The 24,427-nt window shown below is 44.7% G+C and overlaps 1 protein-coding gene and 1 long non-coding RNA gene across 4 annotated transcripts in view; one reads left to right on the top strand and one right to left on the bottom strand.

Annotated features, from left to right (window-relative positions):
• Positions 1-24,427, bottom strand: part of rfx4 (regulatory factor X, 4) — a 128,126-nt gene that overhangs the window by 39,248 nt on the left and 64,451 nt on the right. For all 3 annotated transcript variants that reach the window (XM_073059807.1, XM_073059806.1, XM_073059808.1), the window contains 5 exons: positions 23,177-23,271; positions 22,351-22,468; positions 6,518-6,637; positions 4,163-4,315; positions 2,250-2,409 (listed from right to left, as the gene is read on the bottom strand). In XM_073059807.1, coding sequence (XP_072915908.1) covers positions 2,250-2,409; positions 4,163-4,315; positions 6,518-6,637; positions 22,351-22,468; positions 23,177-23,271 — 646 coding nt within the window. The remainder of the gene's footprint in view (positions 1-2,249; positions 2,410-4,162; positions 4,316-6,517; positions 6,638-22,350; positions 22,469-23,176; positions 23,272-24,427) is intronic.
• The window catches only part of LOC140735006 (uncharacterized), a 133,023-nt gene that overhangs the window by 82,887 nt on the left and 25,709 nt on the right, over positions 1-24,427 (top strand). Inside the window, exon 7 of the long non-coding RNA XR_012100655.1 lies at positions 14,095-14,265. This is a non-coding gene — a long non-coding RNA (uncharacterized lncRNA). The remainder of the gene's footprint in view (positions 1-14,094; positions 14,266-24,427) is intronic.

Genomic DNA, 24,427 nt, shown 5'->3' with positions numbered 1-24,427 from the left:
AAAATGCAGAGATGCAAAGGGACTTGGGAGTCCTTGTGCAGGATACTCTAAATGTTAACCTCCAGGTTGAGTCAATGGTGAAGAAGGTAAATGCAATGTTGGCATTCATTTCTAGAGGTATAGAATATAAGAGCAGGGAGGTGATGCTGAGGCTCTACAAGGATCTCGTGAGACCACACTTGAAGTATTGTGTGCAGTTTTGTGCTCCTTGTTTTAGAAAGGATATACTGACATTGGAGAGGGTTCAGAGAAGATTCACAAGAATGATTCCAGGAAAGAAAGGGTTACCATATGAGGAACATCTGGCAGCTCTTGGGCTGTATTCCCTGGAGTTCAGGAGAATGAGGGGGGATCTCATAGAAACATTCTGAATGTTAAAAGGCCTGAACAGATTAGATATGGCAAAGTTATTTCCCATTTTAGGGGAGTCTAGGACAAGAAGATACAACTTCAGGATAGAAGGATGTCCATTTAGAACTGAGATGCAGGAAAATTATTTCAGTCAGAGGGTGGTAAATCTGTGGAATTTGTTGCCACAAGCAGCTGTGGAGACCAAGTCATTGGATGTATTTAAGGCAGAGATAGATAGGTTCTTGATTAGCCAGCGCATCAAAGAGTATGGGGTGAAGGCAGGGGAGTGGGGATGACTGGAAGAATTGGATCAGCCCATGATTGAATGGCAGAGCAGACTCCATGGGCTGAATGGCTTACTTCTACTCCTATATCTTATGGTCTTATAGGTACACACGTATTTTGACAGAGGAGACCTACACAGATGTGACAACATTAGAGCAGTGCACAGGTGTGTGGACAGAGGGGAGGAGACATACACAGGTGTAGAGAGGGAGGAGACACACACAGATGTGCTGTCCTATGTACAGGAAATCCAGACTCATTTGACAAGATTCCATGAAAAGTTTATTGCAAATAATAGAAGTGTACTGGGTTGAGGAAATATATAGGAGAAATATTTTACTGCTTGGAAAAAAGGGTGAAAAGGGTTATTTTTGCCAGCAGAGGAAGCAGGCAAGTGGAGAGGTATACAGGTGTGTCGTTCAGGAATCAGAATCTGGTTCATTTTGACTGACAACGGTGGTGAAATTTGTTGTTTTATGGCAGCGGTACAGTGGAAGACATAAAAATTAGTAGAAGTTACAATAAATATATAAATTAACAAATAGATAAATAAGTAAATACATGCAAAAACAAACAAACAAATAAATAGCATGAAAGAGGAAGATGAGAGAGGGTAAGAATCTGTTCCTAAAACAATGAGTGCATGCTTCTGCCTCCTGTACCTCCTCCCTGATGGGGTGAACAGGTATATCAGTCAGTGAGGTGCACAGGTGTGTTTGTAGTGTAAGCAGCTACACAGGTGTGTCAGTAGATGGAGCAGGTGAATAGGTATATCAGTAGAAGTTACAGAGTTGGTGTCAGTAGAGGGAGGATGTACACAGAGGTGTTAGTATGGGAGGCACACAGGTGTATCAGTAGGGAGCAAGTGAGCAGGTACATCAATTAGGGCAGTGCATAGGTGTGTCAGTAGCAGAGTTGCACAGGTGTGTTGGTAGAGGAACAGGTGTACAGATGTGTCAGTAAGTGAGGGCGCACAGGTTTGTTCATAGCAAGCAGGTTCAAGTTCAAGTTTAATTGTCATTCAACTATACACATGGATGCAGTCAAACAAAATCAAGTTCCTCTGGGTTCAAGGTGTAATACACAATACCAACAGTCATACACAGCACATATAACACAGATAATTACAACAGCAGAAAAGCATGCAGTTACAAAAAATAGCCCAAATCCCAGAGTCTCATGGCCTGCTGATTATTGGTGCATGGGATGTTATCCTGGAGCCATGTATGGAGCAATAGATGTGTCAATAGATGGAGCAGGGCAGGTGAACAGGTGTGTCAGTAAGTGAGGATGCACAGGTGTGTTGGTAGGAAGCCAGTGCACAGGTATATCGATATATGGAGCGAATGCACAGGTGTATGAGTAGGGAAGGTACACAGGTATATTAGTAGGAAGCAGGTCCACTGGTGTGTTAATAGGAAGCAGTTGCACAGGTGCATTAGTAGGGAAGGTGCAGAAGTGTGTCAGTTAGGGAATACTTGCCAGTCAGTTGCTGTGGTATGTAGTTATGTTACACAAAACTTCAGATCACTCTTGAAGAATGTTAAGGAAATCTGTTATCGGGAAGTCAGTGGCCATACAAGCAGTAATGTGAGTGTTGTGATATGACTTACCCGTGCTGCTCTCTGTGCGTGTACCCTGGCATCCTGTGCGTTGTGGATGTGGGAGCCACGTGGTCACTCCTCATGCAGGGCAGTGGCTGTGTGCTGTCGGGAGAAGCCGCTCCTGTGGTCACGGTGTACGTCAGGGACCATGTGTAGGACTGCACCGCTCCTGGCAAAGCACAGAACCAGCAACACGCACTCATGTTATTCTATGAGCAGCAGAGAGTACGCATCACTGGAAACTGCACTACAGCAGGCAGGAAGCCTCTACAATGGGCCAAGTGGCCGAATTCTGCTCTAATGATATTTTGCTACTGCTATTTCCATTGTTAACACAAGTAAATCATTTATAAGTGTGTAAAGAGAAGCATTTTAATGGGAAGATCTTTTTAATGACATCTCATGCCTCTGGATATCAAATGTTGGGGGTCAAGGTGTTTCAACGAATGCCTCCCCACATCACAATGCCTGAGACAGGTGTGACACATGTGACATGACAGATGGACCAGTTCCAAGCTCAGAAACTCCCAGACAGAGGGAGGAGCAGGGGAAGGAGCTTGGGAGAACAGGTGGACAAGGGGGAATATGCCAGGAGTAGTCCGTGTACAGTAAGATCCCACAAGCAGTGATGGTCAATGAATCTCAGCTGGACCACAGAGATGATCTCCAACTGAGGGTGCCCTCACTCCATAAGGCTCGGAGAAGTGAATATCTGGAGTAGAACCAGCGGTGGATAGAGGCAGAGAGAACTCATTCTGTATGGAGCAGCCTCATTCCTAGGGACAGGGCGGGGAAATGGTGCAGGGGCAGGGGGGGTCAGCTGTGATAGAATAGGCCCAATGGACTGAGTGGCCTAATGATGTTTCCTCTGTTCCTGATACCCTTCCAACTGAGGCTCTGATCTAACTGACCCCACTGCCCTACCCTGGGGTGCTCTGGTCCCTCCACTGTAATGCCCCCCACCTATTGTTCCAACCTTCCCCACCACCCTGTGAATGGATCATCCCACACTGTGCAGCCACCTCTGTTCAGGGTTCGGCTGTCACAACCGCAGAGCCTGGGTGTTTTCACAAGTGAGCAGCTGAAAAAGTCAGCAATCTCACGTGTGAGAGTGCACACACTCTAGGCCAGGGGTGTCAAACTCATTTAGGTCATGGGCCGGATTGAGCAAAATGCAGCTTCATGCGGGCTGGATCAGTCGGACGCGTGCGAACGCAGCTTTCGTTGCCTCAGTTTTTTCAGCCTGCTCTCATGTGTCTCAGTCTCTGCTATAACTACAAAGTGTTTCACTTTACAAATTCCGTTTCTTATGAAGAAGACTGCTGAGCAAGACTACCGAATAAACACTAAAAACCCTGAAAGCCTGGTACCTGAATAAACTCAGCATTAGCCATATCATACGCCATAGGCGCTTCGATTACTGGGGCCAGCTTTAATAGTAATTAGATATTATCTCGCGGGCCAAAGATAATTCCACCACGTGCCGGATTTGGCCCGCGGGCCTTGAGTTTGACATATATGCTCTAGGCAATTAGAGTTTCTTTGTAACACTTTTTAACTCTGTTCCTTTTGCTTCAGTCTTGTCAAGTCCTGATTGAAGCACAGCGATGACAATGCTCCCTGCGTACCTTAGTCCACGTTCCAGGAAAGAAGATTAGTGATTTAGATAGATGCTGTTAAAGGAGCAATATTAATTTAGTTCTGGGTTACTATTTTCAAGCCACAGTGATGACATTAGATTGTATTTGGAGAGTTTTTAGATATCGGCCCTCTTGGCCTAACAGTTATTATTTTCCTCTGTACTGTACAATTCTTACTAAAACTCAGTGAACTGTTCATTCTGTGTCTGTGTCTCCCCCTCTGCACTTGTTAACTCAGTGAGCAGTAGTTGTGGTGTCTGTGTGGACAGGGGAATCTCTCACCTGCTGTGGTAACTCCAGTGTACTCCGGAGACTGGTTGTTGGTGGGTGATGTCGGTTGGATCTCGGCTGTGACGGATTTATCCGGAGAGAAAGGCGGAGGGGATTGCGTTGGGGGATTGTGATCATTTGGCAATGCTTCCTCCTGCCGGCCCACTACACATGGAAGGAAAGAGCATGTCAGTGATGGGCTTCATGGCGGACACTGGGTAACTGAACAAAGTGCTGAACTAACACGATGGTAGTGAAACATTTAAACTGTCACAGACAGCGACAAGATAAACAAACAGTACAGTACTTTAAACTGGTAAATAGCCAGGCTGTGATCTCCCACTGGCCACCTATTTCAATTTGATTTCCCATTCCCATTCCAACATGTGGATCCACGGCCTCTGCTACTGATACGATGAGGCCACTCTCAGGTTGTAGAAGCAACACCATACTCCATCTGGGTATGCTCCAACCTGAAGCCTTCAACATCGATTTCTCTAACTTCTGGTCATTTTTCACCATCTTCCATCTCTCTTCTAACATTCTCCACTCTGGCCTCCTACCTCTTCTCCTCACATGCCTCTCATCAACCCCTGGTGCCCCCTCCGCCTTCCCTTTCTCACATGGTCTACACTCTCCTTTCCTGTCAGATTCCTTCATCTGCAGCCCTTTGCCTTTTCTACCCATCACCGCCCAGCTTCTTACTTCATCCCCCCTCCCCCACCCATGTGGCTTCATCAATCACATTTTAGCTTGTCCTCCTGCCCCCCCCCCCCCCCACCTTCCTATTCTGGATTCTTCCCCTTTCCTTTTCAGTCCTGGTGAAGAGTCTTGGCCTGAAATGCTGGCAGTAAAGGGCATTCTAACAGGTTACATCGCCTTCTAGCACAGGATCAGAAAAAGCTGAAGAAAGTTGCAAATCCTCAGTCAGGTCCATCATGAGCACTCGCCTCCCCACCTTCAAAAGGCAGCACCCACCCCATCACCCTCTTCTCATTGCTGCCATGGAGACGGAGGTACAGGAGTCTAAAGACACAATTAATGATTCAGGAACAGCTTCTTCCCCACCACCATCCGATTTCTGAATGGACAGTGAACTCGTGCACTACCTCAGTCACTTTTTGCACTACTTACAGTAATCTCATTGATACACATATACTATATATTTCTTATTGTAATTTGTACTTTATTATTATATAATGCAATGTGCAGCTGTCACAAAACAACACATTTCATGATTTTTTGTGACATGCTAGTGATATTAAACCTGATTCCGATTTCAATTCCTCATTCCTGCCTGTAGTCAAAGCACCACCTGCCTGACTCATGGTCACACCCTATTTGTGACCATGATCTAACTGGTATGGAGCTGATTCCTACACCATTGGTAACACACTGTCCCTCAAAGTTCAGATTCCAGTTCAACAACTCTGAGCTGCAGAAACTGAGTCCAGATGTGTTATGTTGAACCTCACTGCTCTCTGCCAACTCCCATATGCTGTAGTGATAACTGAACCATCTTGGCTCTAAGAATGAATCACTATCTCCTTCAGAAGAGAGATTAGGCGGAACTTCTTTATCCAGAGGGTGGTGAATCAATGGAATTAATTGCCACAGGTGGCTGTGGAGGTCGAGTCATTGGGTATATTTGAAGACACAAGAGATTCTGGAGATCCAGAGTTACGCACACAAAATGCTGGAGGAACTCAGTGGGTCAGGCACATCTATGGAGGGGAATAAAGATTCGACATTTGGGCTGAGACCCTTCATCAGAACCTTTTATAAGATACTGCTTGATCCATGAGTTCCTCCAGCATTGTGAGGCTACATTTAAAGCAGGCATTGATGGGTTCTCAATTATTATGGACATCAAAGTTTACAGAGAGAAGACAGGAGAATGGGGTTGAGAGGGAAAATACATCAGCCATGATGGAATAGTGGACTGGACTCAATAGGCCAAATGGTCTAATTCTGCTCCTATATTTGTGGTTTCCTCCAGTCTCTCTACATGACTAGCCCTCTTTCCCCAGGACTGTTCTAGTAAATCTCCTCTGTACCCTCATGAAGGCTTGACATCATTCATAAACTGTGTGGTCAAGAATTTGGCAGAATTTTCCAGCAGAAGTTTATGTATGTTTTTAAAAAGATCTGGTGACACTTCTAATACTTCCTGCCAAGCATCCAAGATTCTTTCATAATGGTCTTCTCAACTTGTCCAACCACCCAAACAACGTGCCCACACTCGTGTACTCATTATTGTGTGGGTGATCACCTAGACCAGATCAAAACAGGAGTGTTGCGGGCAATTTCAACTTGAGGATTTTACTCTTGGGCTGGGAAGGAAATGGACAAACTCTCTCCCTTTACCTGCGCAACCTTCTCCCTTCATGGACCTCATCAGCTCATTGGCCCTCTCCTGGCAGTGAAGAGACTCCAGCAGATAGAGTACGTAGTCATCAAACGTCAAGTGGATCAGATGGAAGGAACCTGTTGGAATGGAATGCACTTAATGAGATTCTTAGTCATAGATTTCTGGAATCCTACAGCTTGGAACAGGCCATTTGGCCCACCATGTCCCTGCTGACCACTGGGCACCCATGCATCTGAATTGTATCTTTCATTTACAGGTCCAGAGCCTGGGTGACTCAAGTGCTCATCGGGACAATTCCCAAATGCTGTCAGAGACTCTGCTTTTAGCACTCTCTGCAACAGTGTGTTCCTTCTAATTCTGCAGTCCACCTATCACCTCCCAGTATCGGTCACTCTCTACAATCTGCCTCCTCTTTCACACCTTGATCCACCCACTCTTCCACACCTTGATCCACCTCTTCGCCCAGACCACCCCTCTGCCTACCTTCCTATCCCTCCAACACAATGTGTAATATTGGACATTCAGTTCCCAACTACAACCATCCTTCAGCCCTGGTTCAATGATGGCCACAACATCATACCTGACGATCTGTAATAAGACAAGAAGTTCATCCACCTTGTTTCTTGCAACCCCTGCATTGAGATATAACACTCTGATTGCTGTATTTGCTATGCTTTTAGATTTTCCATCCCTTATGCATTGATACTCATTGATAATTGCTGGCTGCAATTATGTCTTGTCATCTGCCTGCCCTTCAGAATGGATCCGATTCACCTTTTGACCCTGATGGTGTGATGCTACTTTATACATCGTTATATTGTTGTACGGTGTGTGGTGTGGAGTAATGTGAGTGTTATATTGGTGTGTGGTGTGGAGAGACGTGAGTGTTATGTTGTTGTACGGTGTGTGGTGTGGAGTGATGTGCATTATATCGTTGTACGGTGTGTGGTGTGGAGTGATGAGTGTTATATTAGTGTGTGATGTGGAGAGATGTGAGTGTTATATTGGGGTCTGGTGTGGAGTGATGTGAGTTATATTGGTGTGTTGTGTGGAGAGATGTGAGTTATATTGGTGTGTTGTGTGGAGTGATGTGAGTGTTATGTTGTTGTACAGTGTGTGATGTGAGCGTTATATTGGTGTGTGGTGTGGAGTGATGTGAGTGTTATATTGGGGTCTGGTGTGGAGTGATGTGAGTTATATTGGTGTGTTGTGTGGAGAGATGTGAGTTATATTGGTGTGTTGTGTGGAGTGATGTGAGTGTTATGTTGTTGTACAGTGTGTGATGTGAGTGTTATATTGGTGTGTGGTGTGGAGTGATGTGGAGTGATGTGAGTGTTATGTTGTACGGTGTGTGGTGTGGAGTGATGTGCATTATATCGTTGTACGGTGTGTGGTGTGGAGTGATGAGTGTTATATTAGTGTGTGATGTGGAGAGATGTGAGTGTTATATTGGGGTCTGGTGTGGAGTGATGTGAGTTATATTGGTGTGTTGTGTGGAGAGATGTGAGTTATATTGGTGTGTTGTGTGGAGTGATGTGAGTGTTATGTTGTTGTACAGTGTGTGATGTGAGCGTTATATTGGTGTGTGGTGTGGAGTGATGTGAGTGTTATATTGGGGTCTGGTGTGGAGTGATGTGAGTGTTATATTGTTGTATGGTGTGGTGTGGAGTGATGTGAGTGTTATGTTGTTGTACAGTGTGTGATGTGAGTGTTATATTGGTGTGTGGTGTGGAGTGATGTGAGTGTTATATTGGTGTACAGTGTGTGCTGTGGAGTGATGTGAGTGTTATATTGTTGTATGGTGTGTGGTGAGGAGTGATGTGAGTGTTATGTTGGTGTATGGTGTGTGGTGTGGAGAGATGTGAGCCGGATTTCTGTTCATAAAAACACTATTGTACAGAGGTGCAACCTGTCTAACCGCCTACACATTGAATTTCTATTTACTTATTTTTCATCTTATTTATTTAAAGATACAGCAAAGAACTGGCCCTTCCAGCCCATTGAGCCATGCAACCTAGTAACCCAATGTTTCAACCCATATCCTAATTCTTTTTACAATGACCAACTAACCTACTAACTGATAAGTCTGTGGACTGTGGGAAGAAACTGGAGCACCTGGAGGCAACCCACATGCACACAGGAAGTACGTAAGTACGTCCAAAATCTTCTTATAGAGAATGCCAGAACTGAAAACTGAACTCTAATGCCCCAAGATATAATAACCATATAACAATTACAGCACGGAAACTGGCCGTCTCAGCCGTTCTAGTCCATGCCGAACACTTACTCTCACCTAGTCCCACTGACCCGCACTCAGCCCATAACCCTCCATTCCTTTCCTGTCCATATACCTATCCAATTTTACTTTAAATTACAATACCGAACCTGCCACTACCACTTCTACTGGAAGCTCGTTCCACACAGCTACCACTCTCTGAGTAAAGAAATTCCCCCTCGTGTTACCCTTAAACTTTTGCCTCCTAAGTCTCAACTCATGTCCTCTTGTTTGAATCTCCCCTACTCTCAATGGAAAAAGCCTATCCAAGTCAACTCTATCTATCCCCCTCATAATTTTAAATACCTCTATCAAGTCGCCTCTCAACCTTCTACGCTCCAAAGAATGAAGATCTAACTTGTTCAATCTTTCCCTGTAACTTAGGTGCAGAAACCCAGGTAACATTCTAGTAAATCTCCTCTGTACTCTCTCTATTTTGTTGACATCTTTCCTATAATTCGGTGACCAGAACTGTACACAATACTCCAAATTTGACCTTACCAATGCCTTGTACAATTTTAACATTACATCCCAACTCCTATACTCAATGCTCTGATTTATAAAGGCCAACATACCAAAAGGTTTCTTCACCACCCTATCCACATGAGATTCCACCTTCAGGGAACTATGCACCATTATTCCTAGATCACTCTGTTCTATTGCATTCTTCAATGCCCTACCGTTTACCATGTATGTCCTATTTGGATTATTCCTACCAAAATTATCAGCATTAAACTCCATCTGCCATCATTCAGCCCACTCCTCTAACTGGCCTAAATCTCTCTGCAAACTTTGAAAACCTACTTCATTATCTACAACGCCACCTACCTTAGTATCATCTGCATACTTACTAACCCAATTTACCACCCCATCATCGAGATCATTAATGTAAATGACAAACAGCATCAGACCCAGTACAGATCTCTGAGGCACACCACTAGTCACCAGCTTCCAACCTGACAAACAGTTATCCACCACTACTCTCTGGCATCTCCCATCCAGCCACTGTTGAATCCATTTTACTACTTCAATATAAATACCTAAAGATTGAACCTTCCTAACTAACCTTCCATGCGGAACCTTGTCAAAGGCCTTACTGAAGTCCATATAGACAACATCCACTGCTTTACCCTCGTCAACTTTCCTTGTAACCTCTTCGAAAAATTCAATAAAATTTGTCAAACATGACCTTCCACGCACAAATCCATGCTGACGGTTCCTAATCAGACCCTGTCTATCCAGTTAATTATACATACCATCTCTAAGAATACTTTCCATTAATTTACCCACCACTGACGTCAAACTGACAGGCCTATAATTGCTAGGCTTACTCTTAGAACCCTTTTTAAACAATGGAACCTGCTGAACAATAGTTCAATAGAACAAAGAACAATAGTTCCTGCTGAACACCATACTACCTGGTACCTTGTGCAAAATTGTTTGCATGCAACTCTGTTATATTGTTATATTATTAGGCCACACTGGGATCACTAGTTTCTGTTCTGGTCATCTAACTTTGGAAAGATGCAAAGGGTTTGAAGAGTTTCCAGGTTCCCCAGTACAGAGCCAGACGCAGGGCACTTCAGCACCATGGACAGCGTGTCCTCGAGTCCCGTTCCACAATCTGCAGGTACGAAGAGGTTTCAGGGAACATTGTGACAAGAACACACAGAACATGTTCAACTCCCGCATGACAGCTGCAGAAGTTCCTGTCTGTGGTTTTACATAATTTGTAAACAGTGGTAATTGGTAAAAATTAAGAGTTAAATCCTGTTTATTGTCCCAGCTCGGCAACCAGTAGTGTAGCAGTTAGCGTAACATTTTACAGCACCAGTGACCCAGTTTCAATTCCCATTGCTGTACGTAAAGAGACTGTATCTTCTCCCCAATGACAATGCGGGTTCCTTCAGATGCTCCAATTTCCTCCCACTCGCCAAAGACATACCAGATAATAGTTTAATTAGTCATTGTAAATTATCCTGAGATTAGGGTAGTGCTAAATTTGTTGGTTGCTGGGTGGTGTGGCTGAAGGGCTGGAAGGGCCTGTTCCATGTGAGTGAATCAATAGCCTCTTCACCCAGCACACAAGGAACTGGTTTACAATCACTCTCCAGAAAACTGGAGAGCAACCAGTAAGCCAGCATGATACCCTACTGCAGTACTGAGGGAGCCCCACACTATCAGAGGGGCAGTACTGAGGAACTCCACATTGTCAGAAGGTGCCTCCCTTAGTACCGCTCCTCTCATGGTGTGGAGCTCCCTGGAACTGCTGTATGACTGTAGCTTTAGAACCCCAATAGAACGAAGAGCATTTCTACCATTGAAATTCATAAAATGATTTTTGCAATCAAATGTGTTCAGCAAGATCTCACAAGTAGCAATAAATCACTGAGCATAAAGTTTGGTGCCAGTGGTTGTTAAAGACAAGCAGAGCCAGTGCATGCTGAAGAAAAATTCCTTATTACCAGTAAACATGTAAGGAACGTTGATGGCTCTGAGCCTGTACTCACTGGAGTTTAGAAAATGAGAGCTGGAGGATCTCACTGAGACCTATCAAATATTGAAATGCCTAGACAGAATGGATATGGAACAAATGTTTCTTTTAGAGTGAGAGTCTATAACCAGAGGGCACAGCCTCAGAATGGCCCAATTCTGCTCCTATAACTGATGGCCTTATGGCCATTTGCTTCCCCTGGATCCTATCTGCTCTCCAGACCAACCTACCACATGAAATGGGTTGGTGGGAAGTATGTTGAAACTGTTTACCAACATTCCCTAGGGAAGGAGATCTGTAGGTGACTTAATATGGCTTGAAAGAGTGATGAACCAGCCAGAACTAAAGGAGTGTGGAGTATCAGGTCAGAGGTTAGAGAGGGATAGAGGGGCGACACTAGAGGGGTTAATATCAGCGAGGTTATAGGGGAGGGTTTATAGGCTGGAGGTTAGAGAGGGTGGGAGGAGGGATTGTTCAGGAAGTTTAAAGAGTTATTGGATGGAGTTATGTGCATCGAGCACAGAGGGTAACAGGTGAACAGCTTGTGGTGTGAGTTAGGTTTGGAGAGATGCTGTTTGTGGAGAGTGTAGGGCACAGAATGTAGAACATTCTTTGACCCATGACATGGTGCCAAACTTTAAACCTACTCTAAGATCACTTTAATCCTTCCTTCCAACATACCTCCATTTTTCTGTTATCCATGTGCCTTGCTGACAATCTCTTAAATATTCCTAATGTATCTGCCTCTACCACCACCCTCGGCAGTGTGTTGTACACACTCACTATTCTCTATGTTAAAATCTTAACCCCCCCACCCCCTCCCCATACTGTCCTCCAATCATCTTAAAATTACGCCCCCTCACATTAGACATTTCCACTCTGGGGAAAAAAATCTCTGGCTATCCGCTCAATCTATCATCTTGCACACCTCTATCAAGTCACCTCTCACCCTCCTTCACTCCAGAGAGAAAATCCCTAGCTTGTCCTTCTGTTCTCATAAGACATGCTCTCTGATCCAGACAGCATCCTGGTAAATCACTTCCGCACCCTCTCTAAAGCTTCCACATCCTTTTTATAATGAGGTGACCAGAACTGAACACAATATTCCAAGTGTGGTCTAACCAGAGTTTCATAGAGCTGCAACATTACTTTGTGGCCCTTGAACTCAAAAGTGGGAGGCTGTAATACTCTGGTGTTAGAACGGCAGAGTCTGGGAGTGGTGTTTGTGATGGGGAGCAAGCAGTGAATGGGAGAACTATGAGCAAGAGTCAGCCATTTGACCCATTGAGCCTGCTCTGCCAATAAGATGATGGCTGATCTGGCCATGGACTCATTTCCACCTCCATCCTATTCCCCATAACAATTATTATGCAAAAATCTAACTGTGCCTTTACACTCAATGTATACAGGTGTGCAACCCAATGTGGTCTTCTGCTGCTGTAGCCTATCACTTCAAGGTTCAATATGTTGTGCTCTTCTGCACACTACTGTTGTAACGTGTGGTTACTTGAGTTACTGTCACTTCCTGTCAGCTTGAACCAGTCTGGCCTTTCTCCTCTGACCTCTCCTCATTAACAAGGTGTTTTCATCCACAGAACTGCTGCTCACTGGATGTTTTTTTTTGTTTTCCGCACCATTCTCTGTGAACTCTGGAGACCTTTTATGCATGAAAATCCCAGGAGAACAGCAATTTCTGAGATATTCAAACCAACCCTATCTGGCACCAATGATCTTTTCCACGGTCAAAGTCACTTAGATCATATTTCTTCCCCATTCTGATGTTTGAACCTCTTGACCATGTCTGCATGCTTTTATTCATTGAGTTGCTGACATATGATTGGTTGCTTAGATATTTGCATTAACAAACAGGTATACCTAATATGTGGCCACTGAATGCATATTTAATGAGGAAGCCTCCACTTCTTCCCTGGGCAGAGAATTCCACAAATTCACAACTCTCTGGGAAAAGCACTTCCTCACCATCTCCATCCTCAATCTACTCCCCCAACAAAGCCTGGTGTTTGGAGTGAATGTCTGTCTTTCTCCCGCTGCAGGACACCAAAGGGACCATCACTCACCTGGTTCCCACTTCCTCACTCGCTCACTGTTCCATGGGCCTCCCTCACAGCTAACCTCCATTCACAAAACTCTGAATAAAGCATCAATATTCATAATCTTTACTCTGGCACAACTTGAATTTTAGCACAAAGGAAACCCTGCCATCTTCCTTTCAATTAAAATATGAATGTGTTAAGTTTCATTAAACAGTCAATTTAATTTAAATGCACAGTCCTAATGTTTTAACTCAGAGAACATGTGAATAGAGCAGTGAGGAGGAGGAAGGGGGAAGTTAGACAGGAGGTCACTATCCCAACCAAACATGAAAATGGATTTAAATGAGACTCTATCCTCTACAGCCATATTAGATAAAGGTGCCCCCCCCCCCCACCACAAGAACCAATGACAATTCACAATGGGACCGACACCCATTCCATAAAACACAAACATGTAGTTCCTGCTGGGACAGAGCTTCAATCACTTAGCCATGTCACACTAAGGGATCTTATCAAACAATTCACCAACATCCCCCCACCCTCAGAGCAGGGAGGGGATGAGGCTTTGTACTGGCTGCTGTTCTGAGCAGATTCACTGGACAGTACACAAGGCAGCTTTGTACAAAAGGGAGGGAAATTTTTATGCCTGTACACAGCTCACCAGAAGGAGAAGTTTAACAGCCAGTTCTGATCTCAGGGCAAGTGGTTTCTAACCACTGATGTCATTTTTATTTTTATTTGGAGATACAGTGCAGAAAAGGTCCTTCCAGCCCAACAAGCCGCGCCACCCAAAAAACCAACCAATTCAACACTAGCTTGATCACAGGAAAATTTACATCGACCAATTAACATACCAACTGATAAGTCTTTGGATTCTGGGAGAAAACTGGAATGCCCCGGAGGAAACCAACACACACACAGGTACTTTGCATACTTTCTTACCGTGGATGCCAGAACTGAAGTCTGAACTATGATGCCACAAGTTGTAATAGCATTGCACTAACCCGCTGCACAGCCATGACCTGTGATGCAGGGGTCTCACAAGCAGACCTTAGAGCAGAGGGACCCTCTCCTCATGGGTTATGGCATTTCACAGGATACAGAGGGAAGGGATTGGTAGAGGAGAGGATGTTTCCCCCCCCACGTGTTGTGTTCAGAAGGGAAGGGGGTCAGAGAGGACCCAGAGGGGAGAGGATGTTCTCATTCACAAGGTGTGATCAGGACAAACCCGCTTTCATTGTGCCTATACCTCACCATACTGGTGAATGTGACAATACACTAAACTTGTGTTTGTAGAAGAAATTGGAGTGTGGGACAGTGTGGAAAGGGGACCTTCAGAGAGCTTGTGGAGAAACGATGGGCTGAACATGGTCTCTTTCTGAGCTGACTGAATTCTGACCAGCAGTAAGCTGAAGTCAGTGGTTTTCTCAGCCCTGGAATCTGCTAGTGTCTTCCACAGTGAAGCCTGATGCAAAATACTTATTCTGTTTATCCACCATTTTGTTGTCCCCCATTTACTGCATCTCCAGCATCATTTTCCAGTGGTCTGATATACACTCTTGCCTCTCTTTTACACTTTTATGTATCTGAAGAAACTTTTGGTATCCTCTATAACATTGCTGACTATCTTATGTATTCCATCTTTACCTTCTTAATGACTTTCTTAGTTGTCTTCTGTTGGTTTTTAAAAGCTTTTCAATCCTATAACTTCCTACTAATTTTTGCTCTATTATATGCCCTCTCTTTGGCTTTTATGTTGGCTGTGACTTCTTTAGTTAGCCACAGTTGTGTCATCTTGCCTTTAGAATACTTCTTCCTCTTTGGGACGTGTATATCCTGTGCCTTCTGAATTGCTTTCAGAAATTCCAGCCATTGCTGCTGTGCCGTCATCCCTGCCAGTGTTCTTTTCCAATCAATCCTGGCCAACTCCTCACTCATGCCTCAGTAATTCCCTTTACTCCACTGTAGTACTGATACATCTGACTTTAGCTTTCCTTCTCAAATTTCAGGATGAACTTGATCATATTATGATCACTTTCCCCTAAGGGTTCTGTTACCTTAAGCTCTCTAATCTATTCTGGTTCATTGCACAACACTCAATCCAGAATAGCTGACCCCCCCCCCCCAGTGGGCTCAACTACGAGCTGCTCAAAAAAAGCCATCTCGTAGGCACTCTAGAAATTCCCCCTCCTGGAATCCAGCACCAACCTGATTTTCCCAATCTACCTTCATATTGAAATTCCACATGACTATTGTAACATAGAACATAGAACAGTACAGCACATTACAGGCCCTTCAGCCCACAATGTTGTGCCTCAAACCCTGCCTCCCATATAACCCCCCACCTTAAGTTCCTCCATATACCTGTCTAGTAGTCTCTTAAACTTCACTAGTGTATCTGCCTCCACCACTGACTCAGGCCGTGCATTCCACACACCAACCACTCTCTGAATAAAAAACCTTCCTCTAATGTCCCCCTTGAACTTCTCTCCCCTTACCTTAAAGCCATGACCTCTTGTACTGAGCAGTGGTGCCCTGGGAAGAGGCGCTGGCTATCCACTCTATCTATTCCTCTTAATATCTTGTACACCTCTATCATGTCTCCCCTCATCCTCCTCTCCAAAGAGTAAAGCCCTAGCTCCCTTAATCTCTGATCGTAATCCATACTCTCTAAACCAGGCAGCATCCTGGTAAATCTCCTCTGTACCCCTTTCCAATGCTTCCACATCCTTCCTATAGTGAGGCGACCAGAACTAGACACAGTACTCCAAGTGTGGCCTAACCAGAGTTTTATAGAGCTGCATCATTACCTCGTGACTGTTAAACTCTATCCCTCGACTTATGAAAGCTAACACCCCATAAGCTTTCTTAACTACCCTGTCTACCTGTGAGGCAACTTTCAGGGATCTATGGACATGTACCCCCAGATCCCTCTGCTCCTCCACATTACCAAGTATCCTGCCATTTAGTTTGTACTCTGCCTTGGAGTTTGTCCTTCTAAAGTGTACCACCTCACACTTCTCCAGGTTGAACTCCATCTGCCACTTCTCAGCCCACTTCTGCATCCTATCAGTGTCTCTCTGCAATCTTCAACAATCCTCTACACTATCTACAACACCACCAACCATTGTGTCTTCTGCAAACTTGCCAACCCACCCTTCTGCCTCCACATCCAGGTCGTTAATAAAAATCATGGAAAGTAGAGGTCCCAGAACAGATCCTTGTGGGATACCACTAGTCACAACTCTCCAATCTGAAAGTACTCCCCTCCACCACGACCCTCTGCCTTCTGCAGGCAAGCCAATTCTGAATCCACCTGGCCAAACTTCCCTAGATTCCATGCCTTCTGACTTTCTGAATAAGCCTACCGTGTGGAACCTTGTCAAATGCCTTACTAAAATCCATGTAGATCACATCCACTACACTACCCTCATCTATATGCCTGGTCATCTCCTCAAAGAACTCAAAGTAACATTGCCCCTTTGACATACATTTTCTATCTTGCATTGTAATTTGTAGACCACATCGTTACTACTGTTTGGGGGTCTGTATACAACTGCCATCAGGGTCTTTTTACACCTTTGCAGTTCATCAGTTCTATCCACAATGATTCAACACTGGGGATCTCCCTGAAACCTTCAGAATGTTGAAAGGACTAGATAGAGTGGATGTGGAGAGGATGTTTCCTATGATGGAGGTACTCAGAACTAGATGGCACAGCCTCAAAATTGAGGGGGCGACCCTTTAGAACAGAGGCAAGGAAGAATTTTCTTCACCAGAGAGCAGTAAACCTGTGGAATGTTCTGCCACAGTCTGTGGTACAGGGCAATTCCATGTGTATATTTAAGGCAGAAGCTGATCGTTTCCTGATTGATCAGGACATCAAAGGATATGATGAGAAGGCAGGTGCAAGGGGTTGAGTGGGATCTGGGATCAGCCATGTTGGAATGGCAGAGCAGACTTGATGGGCTGAATGGCCTAATTTTGCTCCAATTTCTTATGGACCCCATGTCATCTCTTTCTAATAATTTGATTTCAGTTTTCCCCAACAGAACAATGCCACCCCCCTCTGCTATCCTGCCTGTTCTTTCAATACAATGTGTATCCTTGGACATTAAGCTCTCAGCTGTAAACTTTTTCAGCCTACAATATCATACCTGCTCATCTGTAACTGTGCTGCAAATTCATCCACCTTATTCTGTATACTGCACACATTCAAATATAACACCTTCAGTCCTGTATTCACCCTTTTTGATTTTTACTGACCTTTATGTTGCAACTTATTCTTTTGACTGCAATTCTGCCCTATCAACAGCCTCTCCTCACTACACATTGCCTCTGTTTGTAAACTAGCTAGCTCACCTTTGGCACTATCATCCGCCTTTCCTACGATACTTCTTGCATTGAAATATGGGCAGCTCAGGACACTAGTCACTCCATGCTCAACCTTTGATTCCTAACTTTGTCTGTGGTCTTACCAACATTTGTCTCCACAACTTCTCCACTAACTGTTACGGCGCTCTGGTTCCCATCACCCTGCAACTCTAGTTTAAACCCCACTGTGCAGCATTAACAAACCTTCCCTCTAGGATATTAGTCCCCCTCGAGTTCAGGTGCAAACCATCCTTCTGGACAGCTCCCACCTTCCCTCGAAGAGAGACCAATGATCCAAAATTCTTATGCTCTCCCTCCTACACCAACTCCTTAGCCATGTATTGAACTGTATTATAATCTTCCTAGTTCTGGCCTCACTAGCACGTGGCATGGGTAGCAATCCTGAGATCACAACCCTGGAGGTCCTGTCCTTTAACTTAGCACCCAACTTCCTAAACTCCCTTTGCAGAACCTCATCACTCGTCCTACCCATGTCATTGGTACCTATATGGACCACAACCTCTGACTGTCCACCCTCCCACTTAGGAATGCTGAGGACTCAACTGAGATATCCTGGACCCTGGTACCCAGCAGACAACATACCATCCAGGAATCTCATTCTTGCCCACAGAACCTCCTGTCCATTCATACAACTATTGAATCCACTATCACCACAGTGTGCCTCATCTGCCTCCATCCCTTCTGAGTCACAGAGACAGGCCCACTGTGACTTTTCTGTTAGGTCAACCCCCACCCCAACAGTATTCAAAGTGATATACCTGTTGCTGAAGGGGGTAACCATATGGGTACTCAGGAATTCCTTAACCCCTTTCCCTTTCCTGACTGTCACCCAGTTTCCTGTGTCCTGAATCTTGGGTGTAACTACCTCTCTCTATGTCCTTTCTATCACCCCCTTAGCCTCCCAAATGATCCAGTGTTCATCCAGTTCCAGCCCCAACTCCTTAACTGAGGTTTGCTAGAAGCTGCAACTGGATGCACTTCTCACAGTTGTAGTGGTTAGGGACACTGGAGGTCTCCCTGGCTTCCCACATCCCACAAGAAGGCCATTCCACTATCTTGCCTGACATCTCTACTGTCCTAGCTGAGCAGATATAAAGAAGAGAAGGAAAAAACATGGCCTTGAGCTTTTCTTTACTATTCTGATTGAAGCCCTTCTTCGCTGAAGCCTCAAGGGGATGAAGCCTCAAGATCACCACTCTGACTTTGTCTTCTCAGATGAGCGCTGCTGCAATTGACCTGCTTTCCTCTCATTTACTCCTGCTAATCAACCCCAAACCGAATTGGTCACTAGAGAAAGCTTTATAATGCTGTAGCAGCAACCCACTGCTTCCTTTTCTACTCAGGCAGTGGACCTTGGTGAAATCCCCTCCTCTTAAACTTCTGATGTCTGGATTGGTCACTGGTCAAAGCCTCTATTATGAACATGGATCACTACAGGAAAGTACAGGTCTTTCAGCTCAAGAGATGGGCTTCATGGTACCCATTTTACTCTGACCCTACACTGATCCATAAGACGATAAGAACATAAAATATGGGAGAAGAATTAGGTCATTCAGCCCAGTATTCAAGTCTCCACCATTCCAAAATAGCTGATTTATTATCCCTCTCAAGCCCATTCTCCCGCCTTCTTCCCATAACTTTCGATGCCATGACTAATCAAGAATGTATCAACCACCACTGTAAATATACACAATGATTTGGCCTCCACAGATCTGTTTTAAATGGATGTTCCTCTATTCTGAGACTGTGCCCTATGCTCCCCCACTGGAAGAAACATCCTCCCCACATCCACTCCATCTGTGTCCTCTGGTCTTAGACTCCACCACTGTAGGAAACATCCTCCCCACATCCACACCATCTGTGTCTTCTGGTCTTAGACTCCACCACTGTAGGAAACATCCTCCCCACATCCACTCCATCTGTGTCTTCTGGTCTTAGATTCCACCACTGTAGGAAACATCCTCTCCACATCCACTCTATCTGTGCCCTCTGGTTCTAACTGCCCCACTGTAAGAAATATCCTCTTCACATCCACTATAGCTCAGCTTTTCAATATTTGATAGGTTTCAATGACCATTACCCATTTACCTCTCCTACATTCTCAGCAGATCCCCTGGATAGAAAATAAGTGCTGAGACAGCTGTACGAGACATGAGTTAGGCCACATTTAGAGCACTGGGTGCAGTTCTGTGAAAGTGTGGTGCTATTCAGAAAAAAATTAATGTTGCCTGGAATGGAGTATCCTGGTCATCAGGCTGCTTTTCTTCTCACTGGAACAGGAGGCTAATGGGTGACTTTACAGAGGTTTAAAAAATTATCAATCGCATAGATAGGATACATGGTCTTTTTCCTAGGCTAGGAGAGTCTACAACTAGTGGACATAGGTTTAAGGTGAGAGGGAGGTGGAGTCATACAGCCCAGAAAAGGGCCCTTCAGCCTAACTCACCCATGGTCTGTTTGAGTCAGTCCCATTTGCCTGTATCTGACCCATATCCCTTTAAACCTTTCCTCTACATGAGCCTGCCTAAATGTCTTATAAACATTGTAATTGTACCCACCTCTAGCACTTCCTCTGGCAGCTTGTCTACATAACTACCTCCCTCTGAGTGTCCCTCAGGTTGCCTTCATTTCATTCACCTCTCACAATAAACTGTTGTCCTCTGGTTGTAGACTCTCCCTGCGCTGAGGTAATCATCCACCTTATCTGAGTGAGTGAGCAAGACCTCCATCACTCAGGGTCGACAATGGATGTTGCATCCTAGCTGTCTAGGTACGCAAGCCTGAACAGAACAATATGAAGAGCAAGCTGTTGTCCATGTAACCCTTTGTCCTCTGGTTGTAGATTCTACCCACTGCATCGTTGCACCTTTTGTAGTTTCTGTCCCTATGTTAGCCGTAACCTTATCATTGCTGAGCCACAGCCTAACGCTAGCACCGCTATCTCCCAGCTCCACAGACAATAGTTCAATCCCGGCCTCATGTTCTCCCTGCAACGTGCTTATTTCCTCTGTGTGCTCCAAATTCCAAGCACATCTCTAGTGTGACAGCTTACAGAAACCCGGACAGGAGACAGGAAGATGGTGGACACACGAGACAGGATTGATCAGAATCAGAATTAATATCACTGGAAAATGTCGTGATTTTTGTTGTTTTGTGACAATACAGAACCATAAAAAAGGATAATTTACGATAAGAAATACATATTAAAAATTAAATAGTGCAATAAGAGAGCAAAATTTAAAAAATCATAAGGGATGAAGTGGTGAATGGTATTGATGTAATTGTCCTTAGACACAGTACTAATTCAATGGGTTGAATGGCCTGCTTTTTTGTAAAATAACAATGTTTAAACTAAAACTTTTGTGCCAAATCCTTTCCAATTCTTGAACACTGCCATCAGCTCATCACTTTACAAAATAGGTTTTAAGTTAAAACTTCTTGAAAATATTTGGAAGCACAAGAGATTCTGCAGATACTGGAATAATACCATCAGACATAGGAGCACAATTAGGCCATTCAGCCCATTGGATCTGTTCCACCATTCCATCATGACTGATTATCCCTCTCAACCCCATTTTCCTGCCTTCTCCCTGGAATCTTTGACACCCTGACAAATCGAGAACCTATTAACCTCCAATTTAAATACACCCAATGACGTGGCCTCCACAGCATCTGTGGCAGTGAATTCCACAGGTTCACCACCCCCTGGCTAAAGAAATTCCTGATCATCTCTGTTGTAAATGGATGTCCCTCTATTCTGAGGTTGTGTCCTCTGGCCCTGGAATCCCCCACAATGGGCAACATCTTCTCCACATCCAATCTATCTAGGTATTTCAATATTCGATAGGTTTCAATGAGATTCTCCCCTCATTCTTCTGAATTCCAGTGAGTACAGGCCCAGAGCCAGCGAATGTTCCTTGAACACCACACGCAAAATGCTGGAGGAACTCAGGAGATCAGGCAGAATCCATGGAAATCAATAAACTATCAACATATTGGGCTGAGATGCTTCATCAGAACTGGACTGAAGCTATGACCTAAGGTCTTTGCCTGAAGTGCAGATGTTTATAATCTTTCCATAGATGCTGCCTGACCTACTGAGTTCCTCCTGCATTTTGTATGTGTTGTTCTTGAAGGTTTTCAGTCAAGCTCCTTTACAGAAACATGAGATTGTATAGTTTGTAAACTTTTGTTGCTGAGAAATAATTACATTCGAGATTCCAATGGAGAAAAGACCCCTCCACACTCCCCAACACTACTGTATCATTTCCTGCCAGTGCCAGTCACCTTATGTACAGACACTCCTGTACCTGGTGTCACTTCATGGACATATAATCAATCTATGTATATAAACTACCTTACGTATTTATATTTCTTTATGTTTTTTAATAATTGTGTTCTTCATCTTATTGTGGGTTTTTTTGGGCTGCATTGGATCTGGAGAAACAATTATTTCATTCTCTTTTGCATTTGTGTACGGAAAATGACATGAAACAATCTTGGATACTGAATGTATTAAGATGGAATTATGAATGTTCACATTCCAGTACGTGTTTGTCTGAGTCAGTAAGTGACTTGGCTCCCCCACACAGTGGGAGAGCAGCAGCTTACCGAAGCTTGGAGCACTGTGCAGAGTCATATCCCGGATCACCCTTGTCCCAAAGCAGGACCACATCAGCAGGAACTGCCTAGCTACTTTCTTCAGGCTGCCCGGACGTGCTGCCGATACCTACAGGATGAAAAGCCCAGCACTGGTGAGAAGATTAGACTGGGTGGACAGCCAGCCTGTTCCCCAGGGTAGGAGTCTCAAGTTCCAGACGATAGAGGTTTTAGGTGAGGGGGTGGGAGAATTTAAATGGAAATTATGAGGCAAGTCCTTTTCACACACTCACACAGACACACACCCTCAGATAGAAAGACACACACACACACACACACACACACACACACACACACACACACACACACACACACACACACACACACACACACACACACACACACACACACACACATCCAGACACAGATACAACACACACCCACACACAGACAGACAGAAACACACACCCACACAAATGCACATACGCGCGCACACACAGCGTACACACACACAAAAACACAGACACACACACGCACACACAGACTGAGTGTTAGGGGAATAAAAGACCATCCTGCTGATCATATCCCACATATGCCTCCCCCGCTCCCTCAGCACCTCTTCCCAACACCATCCCTCTGTGCATTTGAGTCATTCCCCATGTGAGCCAGCTGCCCACTCTCCCCACCCTCTGAGATGGATATGGGATGAAGGAACAGGATATGGTGTCTTGGCCTGGATGCAGAAGGTGAAGTGATACTGCCCCCAACCCTTCCTGAGAATCATCTCCATCCATTCAGTCTTTACACATCCTGGAGGAGAGAACATCTGCTCACCAACCTTGACGACACATCTGTCGACCATGGAATCCAGCCACTCGATGTAGGACTCAATGGGAGACTGTTCCTCCAGGAGCCGATCGAATTCCTGATACACTGTCAGGAAACAAGAGGCATCGGAGTCAAGGAGCAGAGACCAGCATGCAAACATCTGCCAAAGAGACAGGCAAACATCTGCCTGGGGCACACAAACATCTGCTTGAGACATGCAAACACCTGCCTGACAGACACACACATATCTGCCTGAGACACACAAACATCTGTGTGACAGTCACAGAAACATCTGGCAGACATGGAATCATCTGTCTGACAGGCATAAAGATATCTGTCAGGCAGGTATGGAAATGACTATCAATGCTAAATGTACTGTGACAACTTCCCAGACAAGTGCAGGGACGTAGTCTATCCAAGTCCTGATATTACAACCTTGTCATTGTCATGCCAACCTCAGGGGTCAAGCTGTGCCCACACCACAATTGGGCAGCTGTACCCATGGGCATCAACAATCTCATGGCACCGGTTTGAAGGGAACCAGGCTTCTCCTCAGGGTGTAGAAAAGTCACCTCCTACAATGACAGACTTATACAGATGTACAGCACAGAAACAGGCCCTTAGTCACAAATTGTCTGTGCCGACAAAAGTCCCTTTCCGAGCCACTTCCATTTGCTCATATTTGCCCAAATCCCTCTAAATATTTCCTATCCATATACCTGTTCAAATGCAAATGTACAACCCCCCCACCACTTCCCCGGCAAAGTATTCCACATATGCACTACCCTCAGTGTGAAAAAGTTGCTCCTCGGGTCACCTTTAAATATTTGCCCTCACCATAAGCCTATGTCTTTTAGTTTTAAACTCCACTACCCTGGGATCATTCACTTTATCTATACCCCTCAGAATTTTATAAACCCCCATTGTGTCAACTGCTCAGCCTCCTTTACTCCAGGGAAAACAAGCTCAGCCTGTCCTTATAACCGAAAGCCTCCAGTCCTGAGAAAATTCCTGTGAAACGTTTCTTCACCCCCTCCAGTTAAAGCACATCCTTCCTGTGGTAAGGCAACCAGACCGTAAGACCATGAGATATAGGAGCAGAATTGGGCCCTTCGGCCCATTGAGCCAGCTTTGCTATTCCATCATGGCTCATCTATTATTCCTCTCAATCCCATTCTTCAGCCTTCTCCCCATAACCTTTGATGCCCTGTCTAATCAAGAAACTATCAACTTCTGCCTTAAATGCACCCAATAACATGGC

Source organism: Hemitrygon akajei, chromosome 10 (genome assembly GCF_048418815.1).
Source record: "Hemitrygon akajei chromosome 10, sHemAka1.3, whole genome shotgun sequence".
Lineage (NCBI taxonomy): Eukaryota > Metazoa > Chordata > Chondrichthyes > Myliobatiformes > Dasyatidae > Hemitrygon > Hemitrygon akajei.
The sequence above is the reverse complement of the archived record's forward strand: the minus strand, read 5'-3'. Positions and strand labels throughout refer to the sequence as shown.